At 43.0% G+C, this 17,970-nt stretch overlaps 1 protein-coding gene across 1 annotated transcript in view; it reads left to right on the top strand.

Moving 5' to 3' along the window:
* Positions 1-17,970, top strand: part of LOC124802809 (radial spoke head 1 homolog) — a 128,556-nt gene that overhangs the window by 72,076 nt on the left and 38,510 nt on the right. Inside the window, exon 4 of the mRNA XM_047263815.1 lies at positions 13,679-13,927. Coding sequence (XP_047119771.1) covers positions 13,679-13,927 — 249 coding nt within the window. The remainder of the gene's footprint in view (positions 1-13,678; positions 13,928-17,970) is intronic.

Here is a 17,970-nt window from a genome sequence, read left to right as displayed (position 1 = left end):
CGCTGACTGTAACACCACGTTCAAACTCACTCAAGTCTTGATAACCTGCCATTGTAGCAGCAGTAACCGATCTAACAACTGCGCCAGACACTTGTCTTACATAGGCATTTCCGACCGCAGCGCCGTATTCTGTCTGTTTACACGTCTCTGTATTTGAATACGCATGCCTATACCAGTTTATTTGGCGCCTCCGTGTATTTTGACAGTGTAAGTGTCTACTCTTCCGTGTTGACTGTTTTGTAACTTTAAAGTGTTAGTTTTTAAACATTATTCGCGCAGTGGATTTTCGTATCTGTTCGTATGATGTAATCTGACTGCTCTTAAACGTTAGTTAGAGACTCTGCTACATGTAAACTTTAATTTTGATCACTGAAATTTCCAAGTCCATATCTTCAAACAGTTTTCTGTATATCTTCTAGTTTGAAAAAAAATTTGCTTCACATGCGTATAATCTGCTCTATGTTACCTTAAAAATAGTCAGCTCAGCTTGAGTGCCTCGATCTTTCCTAGACATTGATTCGTGAGTGTATCATTACATGAAATAGTAGACCTGCAGTTATTCCTTGTGAGTTATCACTTAATTCCCCGCTTGTTTTGCGGTACCAACTGTTATCATACAAAAATACCATGGACTGTGTACCATGATACTACTCAATTCTTTAGAAAATCAAAAATTACCATCTCACCATAGTTATTTAAAGGAAGTAGGAAGTCCAGGATCACTAGTGATGGACACGCTTGCGATTGTTTTACAATTATAATATGAGTCAAAACAGACTTTAGTATAAACTTCAGTTCGGACATTTGCCCTCTTACTGATAAAATATACAAATATATTACATAAACACGAATAAGAATCATTTTTTGCGTCCGCAACTACAATCATAGATAGTAGGTACGGTGAAATAATCAATCATAAACAATCGTTGTTGTTTAACCTTATCTCAAAAGACTAGTAACACTATGCACTTCCAACCCAAAGTTACACAGCCACATAATACCACAACTTCATTAAAAAACAAAGATCTGAAAGCATAATAAAACTGAGCTGCATGCATTAAGGTCCACAGTGAAACGTGCTTATACTAAAAATGCAAAGTGGGCCAACCAAGGTCGCAAAACTGGTACACAGGAAAAATAACAAGTTGCACATTCATTAAAGATACACAAATGATTAACATAAGCGTTAAATAAGAATGGCTAGTAACAACTTAACCAGTAAAATGATTTAGAGAAACGCTAATATTAACAAAGTGGCCTCACTTAACCAACGGAGATAATGACTGAGAATGATTCCCAAATTGCACTTAACTTTACAGAACAGCATTAAGGTCCACAGCAGTATTCGGAAGCAATAACGCCACGGCCGGCAGTCAGTACGAGCGTTCACTCCCCACGGCTTGTTCACAGGCTCACTAGCAGGCGGTATATATCTATATATATATAGTCCGGCCGGCCTCACAGTGAGCGCTCCTGACAAGATTCCATAGCCGCACCGACGCCAGGGAACGAGCAGACTTAACAAATGGCCTGCAGCACAAATAGACTGCAAAGAAAACAAGGTCAAATCACAGCCACACTGGAATATATAATAAGCATGCCCGCAAATTCTTATGGATCAATGCTCTAACACTACCCGTCTCCCAGTAAATTAGCAGGAAACTTATAGATCACTTCCAGTTGCCTTAAGGCACTTTCAACATTAAATAAACACACCAAATCTTACCGTGACAAATGGTTAAACCATTAACTCTACGGCTGCCGGGTGCGTACACAACCGCAACCAGTCCCAAGGCGGTCAATATGTCCTAAAACAAGTTAAAACTTGCATTAAAACCACATAAAACACACACTCCACAGATGATGAGAAACGAAATGAGGAACATCAGTCTCCTTAAAATAGCGACTGGGGAACAAAGTTCAGAATCATCTCCTGCAGCTACCCATGCCACAATAAGTTTCAACAATCTTCTTAGTTAAACACAGAATAAAAGTGGTACGTAACTTGGAGCTTGCAAATTACGAGCTGGGAAGCTGTTCAGCGTGAGACGACGAACCCACCACAGTTCTGCACGTCAAGGTGCCCAGTGACCGGCACCGTACATCCGGCGCGACAGAAGACAAGGGCGGCGAGCACCGCGAGGCCCAGGCACCGCGGTTAGGGACGCGGGCTTGTTTTCAGCACAAGGTGGCTCGCTGAACGCCGACCGGAGACTCTCTCGTCACACGTTCACCCGGGAAAGCGACGGGGGGAGCAGTCAAAGACAGCAAGACAGCCGAATATCGATATCAGCGACGCAAGCAGAACACCCTACCGCCAGTCGCCACAGCTCAGACTGTATCACCTGTTTTCATTATACCCATCACCTCTTTAAAATAAATCTTGTAAGATAATTTACTTCTTCATAGTCAGGCCGATATTACGCCCTCAGTATTCTGTCTACAATTCTCAATCATGTCACTATTGTTGCAGTACTTCCATATCTCTTGCCGTTGTCCACCCGCACGTCCGCCACTCTCGACGTCCTAAGCCTCTCCCTACACTACCGACCTTGCCTGGCATCCCCTCCAGTTACATTAACTCCCTGCCTCTCATGCTATACCCTCCGCCGACTACGCCAAATTAGATTCCTGTAATTCGCCGATTCTTATGAACAATTTCCTTTGCTTACCGGTGATTTTTCCTATCAAATTTAAACATAAAATGGAACTGAGTTCAGAGTGGATTTTTAAATATTCACTTACCTACACAACAGTTTCAATTTTTTAATCATTAATAAAAAGTAAGCTGACATGAAAGTTTTCCGAAGACATATTCACCTTACAAATCGTCTTGCATATTATGTATCGCTTCAGTAGTTTCTGCTTACAAACGACGCATATGGCACAGTCTTAAAAATGAAGTGAAAGTTCCAGGGATTTGTGAAATACAGCCATGACTGGAGTGTAAAGCAGCAATATCGAAACCAATCACTTAGACCCCATTATGCCACGACAGAGGCGGGACATCTATCTTTCTGGGCACTCAAATATGTCTTGTGGCTTCGTCTGGCCGTAAATCGCAGATATTTATCTTTCAAGCACTAACAACGTTTGAAACTTTGCAAATTTCGGATGGCAATCCACGCGAAGTGCCAATGATTGCGAAAACGTACTTGACCTGTTAGCAACAAATAATCCTGAGTAAATAGGGGGCATCACGAAGGATACAAGGATTAGTGACCACAAGGTAGTTGTAACGAGACTGAATACCGTAGCGTCCAAACCCACCAAAAATAAACGCAAAGTACATATATTTAAAAAAGTAGATAAAAATTTGCTTGGCGCTTCTCTAAGAGAGAGTTTCCACTCCATCCGATCTGACTATGTAAGCGTGGACTCGCTGTGATTTCAATTCAAAGAAATAGTATCGACGGCAGTTGAGAGATGTACACCACATAAATAGATAAGAGGTGGTACTGATCCCCCATGGTACACAAAACGGGTCAGAATATTGTTACAGAATCGATGAAAACAGCATGCCAAATTTAAAAGAAAGCAGAATGCCCAAGATTGGTGAAGTTTTACAGAAGCTCGAAATTTAGTGCGAACTTCGATGCGAGATGCTTTTAACAGTTTCCATAACGGAACTCTGCCTCGAAATCTGGCAGAAAACCCAGAGAGATTCTGGTCATAAGTAAAGTACACCAGCGGCAAGAAGCAATCAATACCTCCACTGCGCGATAAAAATGATGATATCACTGATTGACAGTGCCACTAAACCAGAGTTACTAAACACGATTTTCCGAAACTCTTTCACCACAGAAGTCGCATTAAATAATCCAAAATTCTAAACTAGAACGACTGCCAACATGAGCAACTTAGCAGAAGATATTCTCGGTGTCGTGTAGCAGCTTAAATCTCTTACAAAGGCAAGGCCTCCAGTCCAGATTGTATACCAGTCAGGTTCCTTGCAGAGTCTGCCGATACAATAGCTCCGTACTTAGCGATTATATACAACCGTTCGCTCGTCGAAAGGTCCTTACTTACAGACTTGGAAGTTGCAGATGTCACACCAATACCGAAAAAAAGAAATAGCAGTAACCCGTTGAATTACAGACCCATATCATTAATGTCGATTTGCAGTAGGATTTTGGAACATATACTGTAGTCGAACATTATGAATTACCTGGAAGAAAACGGTTATTGACGAACAGGCTGCCCTGATTCAGAAAATATCGTTCTTGTGAAACACAACTGGCTCTTTACTCTCACGGCGTAATGATCCTTGCCGACAGGGGATGTCAAATTGATTCCACATCGTTAGTTTTCCAGAAGCCTTTCGACACCGTTCCTCACAAGCGTCTTCTGATCAAATTGCGTGCCTGTGGAGCACCGCCTTAGCCGTGTGACTGGATTCGCGATTTCCTATCAGAAAGGTTACACACAGTTCGTAGTAACTGACGGGAAGTTAACTGACGGAAAGTCAAAGAGTAAAACAGAAGTAATATCTGTCGCTCACCAACGATGTGTTATAGACCCTCTGCTGCTCCTAATCTACAAAACGACGTAGCAGACAATCTGAGCAACCCACGTGCTACTATTTGCCGCCTTGTAAAATCATTAGATGATCAAAACCAATTGCACAATGGTTTAGACAGTATAGCTGTGTGATGATGCGAAAAGTGGCATTTGGCTCTGGATAATGAAAAGTGTGAAGTCATCCACATGAGTAGTGAAAGAAAACCTCTAAATTTCAGTTACAAGATAAGGCACATAGACCTACAATTAAAATAATTTAAATTTAAACGATCATATAGATAATGTTTGGGGTAAAGCAAACCAAAGACTGCGATTTATTAGCAGAACTGCTTGCACTACGCTTGTCCTTCCTCTTATGGGATCCGCATCAGAGAGAACATCTGAAAAATTAAAAGAAGGGCAGCTCGTTTTCTATTATCGTGAAACAGGGAAGAGAGTGCCACGGACATTGGGCCCACCTATATAAGGAGAAATGATCTCATGATAGAATAAGAGAAATTAGAGATCGCACAGGAAGATTTAAGTGTTCGTTTTTTCCGAGTGGCGTTCGAGAGTTGAATGGGAGAGGAACACCTCGACGGTGGTTTGACGAAACCTCTGCCAGGCTCTTAACGGTTAATTACAGAGCAATCAAGTAGATGTCTATGTAGATGTAGACGTAGACAGCACATACGGTAGACACTGGTTATTAGTGGCCATTTACAAAAGCTTCGAGTAATGAAACGAGTTGTGGGTAACTGATATTACTAAAGAGTCGAAATACTACGCTCTCTACATCGTTTCCATGACAGAAATTTGTGAGGAGGAAGAAACGTAGGGGTTTAACATACCACCGACTAAAACTAAGCACAAGTTCTGGATGGACAAAGATGGTGATGAAAATCACCCGTACTATTTTCAGGTACCATTCTGAAATAGTGATTATGTGATTAATGGAAATCTAATGTGAAGCACGCCATCTATTCGTTTGTGTGTGATTATATGAAGGTATCAATATCATCCATTAACTGTGACGTTTTGTGCTGTACAGAAACCTTTATGCAGGATATATTTTTTATCGATCGGAGGGAAGAATTGACATGTTTTGTCATCGTACGTACATTACCCATGGAGGCTATACAAATGTGAATTGTATTTCTTACGTTTTTTGCAAAGCAGTTGTTAACTGTAGTAAGTCTTTTACATCTCCTGTAACAGATACGAATATGGGTAACTGGCAATCTGGATAACACAGATTCTGCTAACGGTTTGTGTTTTGTACACTTGTAATAGTATTTGATCCCCGTCCGTTGCCGTTTTCCACAACGTAACCAAACGCGATGTTTAGGCGTTACTCCGCTGCAACATGCCACGAGCCGGTAGGTGTGGTACGTTCGACTGACCGCAGCAGAGGAATTAGATAAACCAGAGCCTCGGCACCATCCGTTGACTTTGATCAATGACGTAATTTCGTGAAAGAATTGGAAAGGGAAAGGGATGGGAAAGAGATAGAAAGAAAATAATGACTTCTAGCCACACAGGGCATTGCGACAATGCAACGGCGAGAGCTGAAAATTCGTATCGGATCGGGACTCGAACCCGGATGCTCTGCCTCGGTCATCCGGACACGGTTTCCGGCAGACCCGACTTCCCAACTTCCTTCTCGCCGCACCACGGCGAACAGCTCGCAGATTTGATTCCCATAGGAGTTCATCCACACGGAAACTTTTCCAACACATAGAATTGTAGGCAGAGCAGACGTCACTCGTATCTATAGTGCGACAAAGACGTCACAATCACCCGTTTCCAAGACGCAGAAATATAAAAATCAATTACGGAATCGTATAAAATCTTAACGGCACAACCTCATGAAACTAAGGACTTTAAGCAGGAACAAACTGAAATATGAAATGACAACCACAAATATCACGTAAATGCTAAAACAAACAAACGTGATACATGGTTCCTATCAAATAAGCAAAAAAAAAAAAAAATTACAAAAGTAGCTCAAACTATTTACAACTGGCATCTGTAATATCACTTGAACTACTCTGTTCAACATAAAAGCTCCGTACTAATACAAGAAGGTAGCAAATACGAAAACACGGTATCGAAAACACTCTTGAAATACGTACTCAACTGAATATCCCGACACCAGTACAAAATACTAAAACCGACAGAAATTCACAAAACGCGGTATCGAAAACATGGTCTCACCTACATAGCTCAGCTGAAAACCCCAATACCAATAACGAAAGCCAAAGTCGAGGAAACAAGCTACAGCTCATACCACTTAGACGTAAGGTGGTGTACACTAAGATCGACCTGGCGAAGATAATTTACTTTATTCTAACGCTCTGGAGTCTGTGTTTTCTATCCTTCTGATAATACTAGTAAACCCAAGGAAAAAAACCCACGTGCAGCACAGGTATGACGTCACCAGCCACAACACCATTACTTTACGCCGAGGATGGTATCGAAAGCTCAAGTTGAATTGAGAAATCTTCTTGCACCTCACGACTTACCACTCTGTACATATGCTTGAATTTTTAACTCAGACTTCCGCTTAGATATCAATTATTCAAAATGACAGTCACAATCGCATTATTTATTTTGCCGTCAACCGGTTTCAACACGCGATGGGGTCATCTTCAGGGCAATTTACGCCATCTGGTCGCTCGCTGGAGTCGTTGGTAACCAACCGTGCACAGGCAGGGTGACGACTCCAGTGAGCGACCAGACGGCGTAAATTGCCCTGAAGATGACCCCATCGCGGGTTGAAACCGGTTGGCGGCAAAATAAATAACGCGATTGTGACTGTCATTTTGAATAATTGATTATAAGTAAACCAATCGCTGTTATCTCCACACAACTATGTTGTCTAAAAATTCCATTTAGGTAACCTCGCCAAAATATATTTGTTAACCCTTTAAAAGAGCACACTGATCACTTCGGAGTTCTGCCGGTCTCGTGGTGGAGCCAGCGATTTCGTTTCATGTGGAGGAAAATTGAGAAAATTAAGCTCTTACTTCTTAAAATCATTAATAATTTTTACATGTGATAATTATGAGTGTAGCCATGATGGAAGTGAAACATGGACGATAAATAGTTTGGACAAGAAGAGAATAGAAGCTTTCGAAATGTGGTGCTACAGAAGAATGCTGAAGATTAGATGGGTAGATCACATAACTAATGAGGAAGTATTGAATAGGATTGGGGAGAAGAGAAGTTTGTGGCACAACTTGACCAGAAGAAGGGATCGGTTGGTAGGACATGTTCTGAGGCATCAAGGGATCACCAATTTAGTATTGGAGGGCAGCGTGGAGAGTAAAAATCGTAGAGGGAGACCAAGAGATGAATACACTAAGCAGATTCAGAAGGATGTAGGTTGCAGTAGGTACTTGGAGATGAAGAAGCTTGCACAGGATAGAGTAGCATGGAGAGCTGCATCAAACCAGTCTCAGGACTGAAGACCACAACAACAACAATTATGGTAAAAGGAAACACCTTTCTTAAATGTTTACAAGTTTTCGAGTTAAAATTCGGTAAAGTTTGCAGACGAGATAATTTGCCTGCCGTGTAACGCAAGAACCTTCTATCGGATTTCCGTGAACTACAGTTCATTTTGAAGCTGAATGTCTGTTGTTGAAGTAGGTATATAACAATAATATAACAATTATTAATACAACTTTAAAAAACTTTTATTCGTGTATTAAGTTTAAACACAATTTTCAAAAACAAGTCCCACTTCCTTTCACTTGATATTGATCTCAGTTTTAAGTTTTATGACGCCCCTTGTCTGAAATGAGGAAAAAATAATTAAGTAATAGATATATAAACCCAAGTCGCACTCGGTTGTTAACGGCCTACCTGAAACATAAACAGCAAAGGCCTCGTCATGATTGATGGGTGTTGCTGCTTTTTCTGTTTACTTTTTATTTTTCCTACAGTTCTTCATTGAAGATACCATAAAAAATTTACTAATATTGTTTTTAAATCAAATGTTGAACATTATGGCATAATTTGCACTTCGTTTAAATTTGTGTTTTTGAGTAGATATATGAAATATGACGAAAATAGCATTAAATTTAAGTTCTACAAATAACGGATCGATACCACCTCAAACTATACAATATTACCTTCAATTTAAATTTTGTTTGAGAGTTTTAGTTTGAATAGTTTCTGAGCCACAAGTCTCAGTAACTTGCATCCTTTAAAATAACCTGGAAACACGTCTGCGAATTTGCGAAAGCTTGACTTAACTCCTACTTTCGATGACAGAAAACTGAACCTGAACGAAAAATGCAAGGTTTCCAGATGTTCTAAGTGAAATGTAACATCCCGTATGTGTCAGACGGTTGCATTAATTAGTGTTGCGCGCCTGCATAGAGATGTTATGGAAGCCTAGAAAGCTGTCGTATATGAAGAGTACGACTTGGTGTATCAACGCGTGCCTACAAGAAATGGTGCACCACTTTCAGCCATGTAACACGGCGAAATAATAGTGGTCACAAAAAGATCCTAAACCCCAGGAGGCAGAGACTAGGATCACGCCTGGTCAACGGTAATCGGTTTCAAGCCCGACAGGAATTACATTATGTAAATTGAAAGTGGACAGGGGGGAGGGGGGGGGGGCGGCGGGGGTGCGTGGAAAGGAAAGAAAGGGAAGGAACTGATGTCGGCAACGGTACTTAATTCGGAATGAGCGGTGACGAATGAAAATGTGTCCCAGACCAGGATTCTAACCTGGGATTTTCTACTTACGAGGCAGCTGTGTTAACCACTCTACCACCCGGGACACAGTATTTGTCGCAACTGCGCGCACTATCTCGGCACACCTCTCAGCCGACCTATATTCCCATCTAGCGCCACTTATCCGACGTCCCTGTCCATGTCGTCCAAGCTCGCTACTTTGAGAGCCCCGAAGGAAATCGAACGTAATTGTGCACCCATACTGAAGGTGGTGGATTCATTGCTGATCGAGGCGAATCAGTTATAAGAATGCGCGGTGCCTGTTCTTTGGACATGTTACCGCTGTCATGTCCATGTCAGGTCGATTCACAACAGCTGCACAAAGAAGTACAAAAGAAGTATACAAGGGAGGGGCGTAGTTTGGCCGGGGCCCGCTAGAGGTCTCTACGCGATGTCGGAGAGAGTGGCGCTGTTGCCGTTGCTACGAGGTCCGTGGCTCATCTACCTTGGACATGAAAGTTGAGTTTTCATTTAACCTACCAGCAAGCCAAGACTGTTCACATTGTGTCGTTTGGAGTTCGTTGTCGGCTGTTGGCTCAAATGGCTCTGAGCACTATGGGACTTAACATCTATGGTCATCAGTCCCCTAGAACTTAGAACTACTTAAACCTAACTAACCTAAGGACATCACACAACACCCAGTCATCACGAGGCAGGGAAAATCCCTGACCCCACCGGGAATCGAACCCGGGAGTGGGAAGCGAGAACGCTACCGCACGACCACGAGCTGCGGACTCCGGTTACCTACCCAGGGCGTTGAGGAAAATTTCAGACAGCGTAGTTTCCTCATCGTGTTGTTGTTGTCCTGCACGGTGGGTTAGTTTGACAGCTCTGTGTATGATTGGTTGTGGGCGCCAATATCTTTTACGTTGTTCCGTTGAACTCCCTGTTGTGCCCTGGTCGGGTGAACTGGAATTTATCTTGTCGGTGGGTCCGCTGACCGTCGGTCGGTAGGGTTGTCGTCGGATCATGAATGGTCTGACTCACTGGCAGATTGACTCACCTAAGCGGTCTGCAGCTCGTGGTCGTGCGGTAGCGATCTCGCTCCCACGCCCGGGTTCCCAGGTTCGATTCCCGGCGGGGTCAGGGATTTTCTCCGCCTCGTGATGACTGGGTGTTGTGTGATGTCCTTAGGTTAGTTAGGTTTAAGTAGTTCTAAGTTCTAGGGGACTGATGACCATAGATGTTAAGTCCCATAGTGCTCAGAGCCATTTTGAATCACCTAAGCGAGCGTTAGTGTTTGAATTACAGGCCGACCCTTGAACCTCTGGGCGCCCTTGTGTGTATTGCCGTATTTTTTTAAAAATTGTTCTTGTTGTTGGTACGTGTATGGCTTCTAGCCAGTTTTGTGTTTTAAGTTAGAGTTGTTTTACTCTTAAGGCCTTCAGCCTAGTTTAAAGTACTGTTTCACGTAAGCCCCTTGGCATTTAAAAAAGTTTTTGAATTTTTAAGTCTTCAGCCTTCAGCCGATTTGAATTTAACTTCTTTACTTCAGCCTAACCAAAGAACTGTTTTAAGATAAGGCTTGCCTTTTAAATTTCTGATTATGCTTCCGTTTTAAGTTACTGGCCTTCAGCCATTTTTAAATTAAAGTGGCTTTCAGCTGGTAATTAAGTCTCAAAGATTAAAGCTGTGTGTTAACAAATTTTTGGGCTCTTGTAATGTTTGATCAAACAATGAAGATGTATGTTCGAGTGTAACTGACAGCCCCTTATTTTGGCCCCTTTCCACTATTTATTCTATCTGTCCTGTCCTGTGGGTTAACCAGGGCATTTCAGTAGCCTCTGTGAAAACTCTAATCACTAATCTTTTTCCATTCTTTGATTTTTGTCGTCTAAAACTCGGTGCGGCAATGTTACTGAGAGTAGACCGCCAACGTAGAAGAGCTGATCTCAAGGTGCCTGTTATGATTCTCATGGTATCGTTCAAATGAATATGCACTTTACTGACATGCACACTCTTGTACCACACTGATTCGCAATATGCAGCCACGAAATATACAAGAGACAAGGCCTCTACATGGAAAGTGTCAGCTTGAGCTCCCCCCCCCCCCCCCCCCCGCAACAACTTCCAACTAGGACAGCGTTGATCCTAATCTTTAACTTTTCTGCAAGTGGCCTGAGGTGAGTGCCGGATGATAGTGTACATAGTATACTTAATCGTTTTTGTAACAGAAGATTGAGTTTTAGTGGCTGGTCTGCTAAGCAGTTGTTGAGGGGTAAACTGTCACTTCAGTATTTGTAGGGTTAGGTCACAGCCTACAATTTCTGTAATAATCACCAAGTACTTCCAGAACTTGTGTGAGCACATTTTCTCCACGTTCGAGGCCCTTGCTTTGAAATGCAACGGCAGTACAGTCTGCGCACCAGAACTTCCAGTATACTGTTTCTGATATGTCACTGATGAACAGATTGACCAACAGTGGGGACAGGACAGATCCTTGTGATAGACCGTTCTTGACTCTATATGATTTCTTCATTTTGTCTTGGGGGCAGACTCGGAAATATCGGTTTTTCAAAATGTTGGACAGTAGTGGACTGTAGGGTTTCCAGTTCCAATGAACATAAAACAAGATATTTAATTCATTGTTATTGGTGACCAAGTATTGCCCTTTGCTCCGCATGTTAATGGGCATGCTGTGGACACTTCCATTTTTCAAGATGCAGGAAGATGTTCCCGCTGCCGCACGCACTCCTTCCTGATCTGACGAATGCTCAGTCTCCTTGTTGAACCTCGATGGAGCTCTAAACCGTCCAGTCTTAATCCCGTGTACAATGTGTCAGACTATTTGAAATAACGGATGAAACGTAGCAGTAGGCATTCCCACAGCTTTGTTCCTTTACGGGATCTAATCATCAAGGAGTCGCTTGGCCCAGATACGACAAACGTGAATAACTCTTTTTGGACTCACTTCCTCGTCGAATCGCAGCACATATCAATGGTTACAGACGGTGTTTCAAGGTATTGGCTTAATGTCTCCTGGGAAGTGACACATCTTTTGTCACCAGAGCCTGTCGCTCTATTCACCGAACGTATCAGACTAACTTTGCACTAGGGACATTGTATGAGGGTATTTTCAAAAGTTCGCAGAATCACCACCAGATGTCAGCGCTAGCGCAACGAGTTTCCCGTAAAATAATAAATCATTCTGTACGAGTAAACACGTGATTTTTGAGTGTTCTGTGTAGAGATATACAGTGCGGAACTCTCTCTATTGTTGTTGCAGTATACTGATTTGTGTAGATGCAAAAAATCGAGATTCAAGCAATGATTAAGTACTTCGTATAAAAAGGTATTAAAATAAAGTAAATTCATAACTGTTTTCAGAATACAATGGGGCCCTTGCTCCTTTTATATTCAGCTGTTTCCAAATGGATAAACGAGTTTAATTTTATTTGGTGCAGCGTAGATGATGATCCACGAAGATGTGCCACTACCACGAAACTGTTGCAGAAGTGCATAAAATGGTCATGAAGAATCGCTGACCGAAAGTGCGAGGAATTTCTAAAGTTGTAAGGATGTCTGAAGTTGTAGGCCTGTCGTCTAAATGGGCATATCACACTTTAAGAGTGGAATTGGATATGAAAAAAATATGTGCAAGATGGACTCAGATGGACTCAGGACGCAGATCAGAAACTCATCAGAATGGAAATTCCCGAACAATGTGTGACCCGTCTCCAGAGCAACGAACAAGATTTTTTTCCGTGGTTTGTGACCCATAGATGAGACTTGGGTCCACTACTGTACCCCAGAAACGAAACAACAGCCATAGCAATGGAAACATGTAGATCCACCACCAGCATCACCACCACCACCACCACCACCAGCACCAAAGGAAGCAAAAGCAATACGGTCAGCTGGAAAGTTCATGGCACCACGTTTCCGGGGAGCGAAAGCGACTACAACACTAACCTCCTGGATCAACTATAGCAAAAGATACGCGAAAAAAGGTCAAGATTGGGTAGGAGGGAAGTCAATTTTCATTAAGACAACGCGCGCCTACATACAAGAAGTATCTTTGCCATGGTAAAAGTACATAAATTAAGACACGAATTGTTGTCTCACCCGCCTTATTCTCCTGATTTCGCTCCATAAGACTTCCATCTCTTCCCCAAGCTCGGTGGACGGTGATTCTTTTCAAACGAAGAACTGTCAGCCGAAGTTGATGGGTATTTTACAGACCTGGACGAATCTAATTTTCGAGATGGGATCAAGGAACTGGAATATCGCTACAGCAAGTGCGTTAGTGTACAAGAACGCTACGTTGAAGCGAAAAAAAGTTTCAGTAAGGTAAGTAGTTTCCTTCTGTTCCATTTCGAGAAATTTTCAACCAATCCTCGTACAGTAGTCGACCACAAAATGGAGAATGATTTAAATATACAGTAACTTATACGGTTTAGTTAATACCGTTTGTTTGTGGTGGCAGCCCTTAGGATCAGGCGCGTACTGGTTCGAGTCCGGCTGCGTGCAGCTGGGCAACTACTTGATGGCCAGGGACCCCGAGCTGGAGTTCGGGGAAGAAGAACCGGTTCGGCCGCCGCCGACAGGCGAGGGCGCCGGGGAGGAGGAGGAGGAGGGGGAGTGGCCGCCGCGAGGGGAGGTGGCGCTGTGGCGCGCGCACTCGCTGCGCCCCTTCCGGCCGGACATCATGCCTCCGGAGCCCGTCTCGCTCAAGGTACGGAGGCAACTGCACTGCCACCTGCTCCAGGCCTATTATTTCTGCAGTGGACTTCCAACGACATGTCGAAAATGGTTCAAATGGCTCTGAGCACTATGAGACTTAACATCTATGGTCATAAGTCCCCTATAACATAGAACTACTTAAACCTAACTAACCTAAGGACATCACACACATCCATGCCCGAGGCAGGACACGAACCTGCGACCGTAGCAGTCGCGAGGTTCCAGACTGAAGCGCCTAGAACCGCTCAGCCACACCGGCCGGCGACGACATGTTGAGTCCATGCCAAGTCAAGATGCTGCACTACGTCGAACAAAAGAAGATCCGACGTGATATTAGTATGTATCCCATGACTTTTGTCACCTCAGTTTATATTGGTCAGTTCAAACACACTATACACTGAATGATCAAAAGTAACCTAACACCCCTACGCAGTGCGGTATTGACAACTAGATGTCACGAGAGGGGTATCTGCTAGTATGAAAGGAAGCGTGGAGTACTATGTTGGCAGTACCGGGCTCTGAAATCCGCCGCGCGCATTCCACGAGTCTAGTCGATGAGTTTGCTTCATGAAGAAACGGGCATTCCACTAGTACAGGACAGATATCGGCAATATGCCCTGGCATTTTGCGAAAAGATGGGTCGTCTACAAATCAGGTCATCAGGACGTGGACCACCAACCAGTTCACAGGACGACAGGAAGGTGATGTGACCTGCTGCGGAAGTAATTCTGCCCGCAACAGACTGAGAGGAAAACAGGGTCGGGGCGGGGCCATGAAGCAATTGATACTACCGTCGCACACACTCCCCAGAGGCCAGCTCATCAAGGCATCTCCGCAGCAAGATGGTCAGCAGGAATAACATGCAAATGCGATAGTGCAGTGCGTGTTTTATATAAAATTACCATGCATCTACATCTACATCTACATCTACATCCATACTCCGCAACCCACCTGACGGTGTGTGGCGGAGGGTACCCTGAGTACCTCTATCGGTTCTCCCTTCTATTCCAGTCTCGTATTGTTCGCGGAAAGAAGGATTGTCGGTATGCTTCTGTGTAGGCTCTAATCTCTCTGATTTTATCCTCATGGTCTCTTCGTGAGATATACGTAGGAGGGAGCAATATACTGCTGGACTCTTCGGTGAAGGTATGTTCTCGAAACTTTAACAAAAGCCCGTACCGAGCTACCGAGCGTCTCTCCTGCAGAGTCTTTCACTGGAGTTTATCTGTCATCTCCGTAACGCTTTCGCGATTACTAAATGATCCTGTAACGAAGCGCGCTGCTCTCCGTTGGATCTTCTCTATCTCTTCTATCAACACTATCTGGTAAGGATCCCACACTGCTGAGCAGTATTCAAGCAGAGGGCAAACAAGCGTACTGTAACCTACTTCCTTTGTTTTCGGATTGCATTTCCTTAGGATTCTTCCAATGAATCTCAGTCTGGCATCTGCTTTACCGACGATTAATTTTATATGATCATTCCATTTTAAATCACTCCTAATGCGTACTCCCAGATAATTTATGGAATTAATTGCTTCCAGTTGCTGACCTGCTATTTTATAGCTAAATGATAAAGGATCTTTCTTTCTATGTATTCGAACCACATTAGACACTTGTCTACATTGAGATTCAATTGCCATTCCCTGCACCATGCGTCAATTCGCTGCAGATGCAATGCAATGTTCCTTTGCATCGTAATTTTGTAAAACACAGACACTGCAGTATCGTATCTACCCGCCGACAACGGGGAAGCGAATTTCAAGTAAGGTGTCTCCTCTGTACGGGAATGTATATAATGGATGCACGAGTACAGGTTGTAGATACTCAGTTCACGGCATACGGGAGTTTACGTTTGCCCGTGAGTCGTGCTCGGATTGCCAGATGGTAAGGCGACAGCTCGCAAAAAATTCGGGTTCGACTTCCGGTCCGGCGCAAATTTTTCACTATCGTCAATCCATTATACAGCTGATGATTGTTCATATTCGCAGCTGCGAATACATTTCATGTATAATATGCAAGTGTTCAACCTGCGCGCCATCCAAGCAAGCAATCCTTGCCAGTCAGCAGTGGCAGTGGCTGTGTATTGCCAGCAGTGAAGCAGGAACAGCAGAATTGGCCTGTCAGGAGAGCTCCGTGATATCGAACGTGGACTGGTCACTGGATGTCACCTGACTAACATACGCATCAGGGATATCTCAAGCCTTCTAAAGCTCCCAAAATCGACTGCTGGTGACGAGATTATGCAGTGCAGTCGCCAAGGAACAACCACGTCTAAACCAAGCCCAGGCAGACCTCACGGAGTGATGAATCACGCTATACCCTGTGGCAGTCCGATGGAAGGGTTTGCTTTATGGGGAGTGCCTGGAGGAAGTTACCTGCCTTCATGTGTAGTGGCAATAGAAAAGCACGGAGGAGCTGTTGTTACGGTATGGGGGCGTTTCTTGTGGTGTGATTCCCTTCCTGCGTTTAAGAAGTCGCCAAATGCGGAAGAATATGAACATATTTTAAAGCATTGTGCATTGCGTACAGCAGAGGATAATTAGGAGACGACAAGTTAACCCTCGGTCCTATCTACACGGTGGTCCATTGATAGTGACCGGGCCAAATATCTCACGAAATGAGCATCAAACGAAAAAACTACAAAGAACGAAACTTGTCTAGCTTGAAGGGGGAAACCAGATGGCGCTATGGTTGGCCCGCTAGATTGCGCTGCCATAGGTCATACGGATATCAACTGCGTTTTTTTTTTTAAGTAGGAACCCCCATTTTTATTACATATTCGTGTAGTACGTAAAGGAATATAAATGTTTTAGTTGGACCACTTTTTTCGCTTTGTGATAGATAGCGTTGTAATAGTCACAAACATATGGCTCACAATTTTAGACGAACAGTTGGTAACACATAGGTTTTTAAAATTAAAATACAGAACGTAGGTACGTTTGAACATTTTATTTCGATTGTTCCAATGTCATACATGTACCTTTCTCATCTTATCATTTCTGAGAACGCGTGCTGTTACAGCTTGATTACCTGTAAATACCACATTAATGCAATAAATGCTCAAAATTATATCCGTCAACCTCAATGGCAGCGCCATCTAGCGGGTCAACCATAGCGCCATCTGGTTTCCCCCTTCAACCTAGACAAGTTTCGTTCTTTGTAGCTTTTTTCGTTTGACGCTTATTTTGTGAGATATTTGGCCCGGTCACGATCAATGGGCCACCCTATATAAGCGAAATTCCACGTAAAAACATTTTCAAAGTCTGATTACTTTACAAATGAATTAATGTGTTAAATATTTAATGTGTTAAATATTTGCCTCTAATCATGTGAGTGAAAAAAGGTTTCGGAAAGCTTTGAAAGTTTGTTGGAAGTCGCTAAGTGCTGTCGTTAGAAACACTGGATGAATAAAAACAGAGTAATTTCCACTCCATTTTAAACAAAAGCTAGTTTTTCACAGATCAGAGTGTTTGTGACGTCATTTCTCCTGAGCTGTGTGTCGTACAATGATATATTTTTGCAGATACATTCAATTGTATACGTGAATACTGTTTGCAAAATGTATTGCGAATACAGTAAGCAGTAAGGAACAGATAAATTAAAGCGTCATGCCAGATTTTGAAGTTTTACTACATCGACAACGGAAATGTAGTGAGCTATAAACCTTTTCCTTTCATCATTTTTTGAGGAGTAGCAGCGAGACACATTTTCTAAATGGTTTGTTGGAAGCCGCTAAGTGCTTTCATTCTCGCATACTGTGTGAATAAGGTCAGGGCATTTGCACGCCGTCAGTTGCGTTGCATCGAGACAAATACAGTTTCTAACTGCAATAGTTGCCCTATGACCTCAGCATAAGATTACACCTTTTAACGAGTACATTAAGACAGCATTTTATATTTTTAAATTCGATCAATAGCTATGTGAAATAATGAAAATCACATTTTGATGCCTCTTGAAGCAGTTATACTGGCAACCTGAAAATTGGTCGGAGTACCGTGCCCCAAATTCCTGGGATAATACAGGGTGATTCAAAAA

Source organism: Schistocerca piceifrons, chromosome 6 (assembly GCF_021461385.2).
Source record: "Schistocerca piceifrons isolate TAMUIC-IGC-003096 chromosome 6, iqSchPice1.1, whole genome shotgun sequence".
NCBI lineage: Eukaryota > Metazoa > Arthropoda > Insecta > Orthoptera > Acrididae > Schistocerca > Schistocerca piceifrons.
Note: the sequence above shows the minus strand (reverse complement) of the source record. Positions and strands in the feature narration are given on the sequence as shown.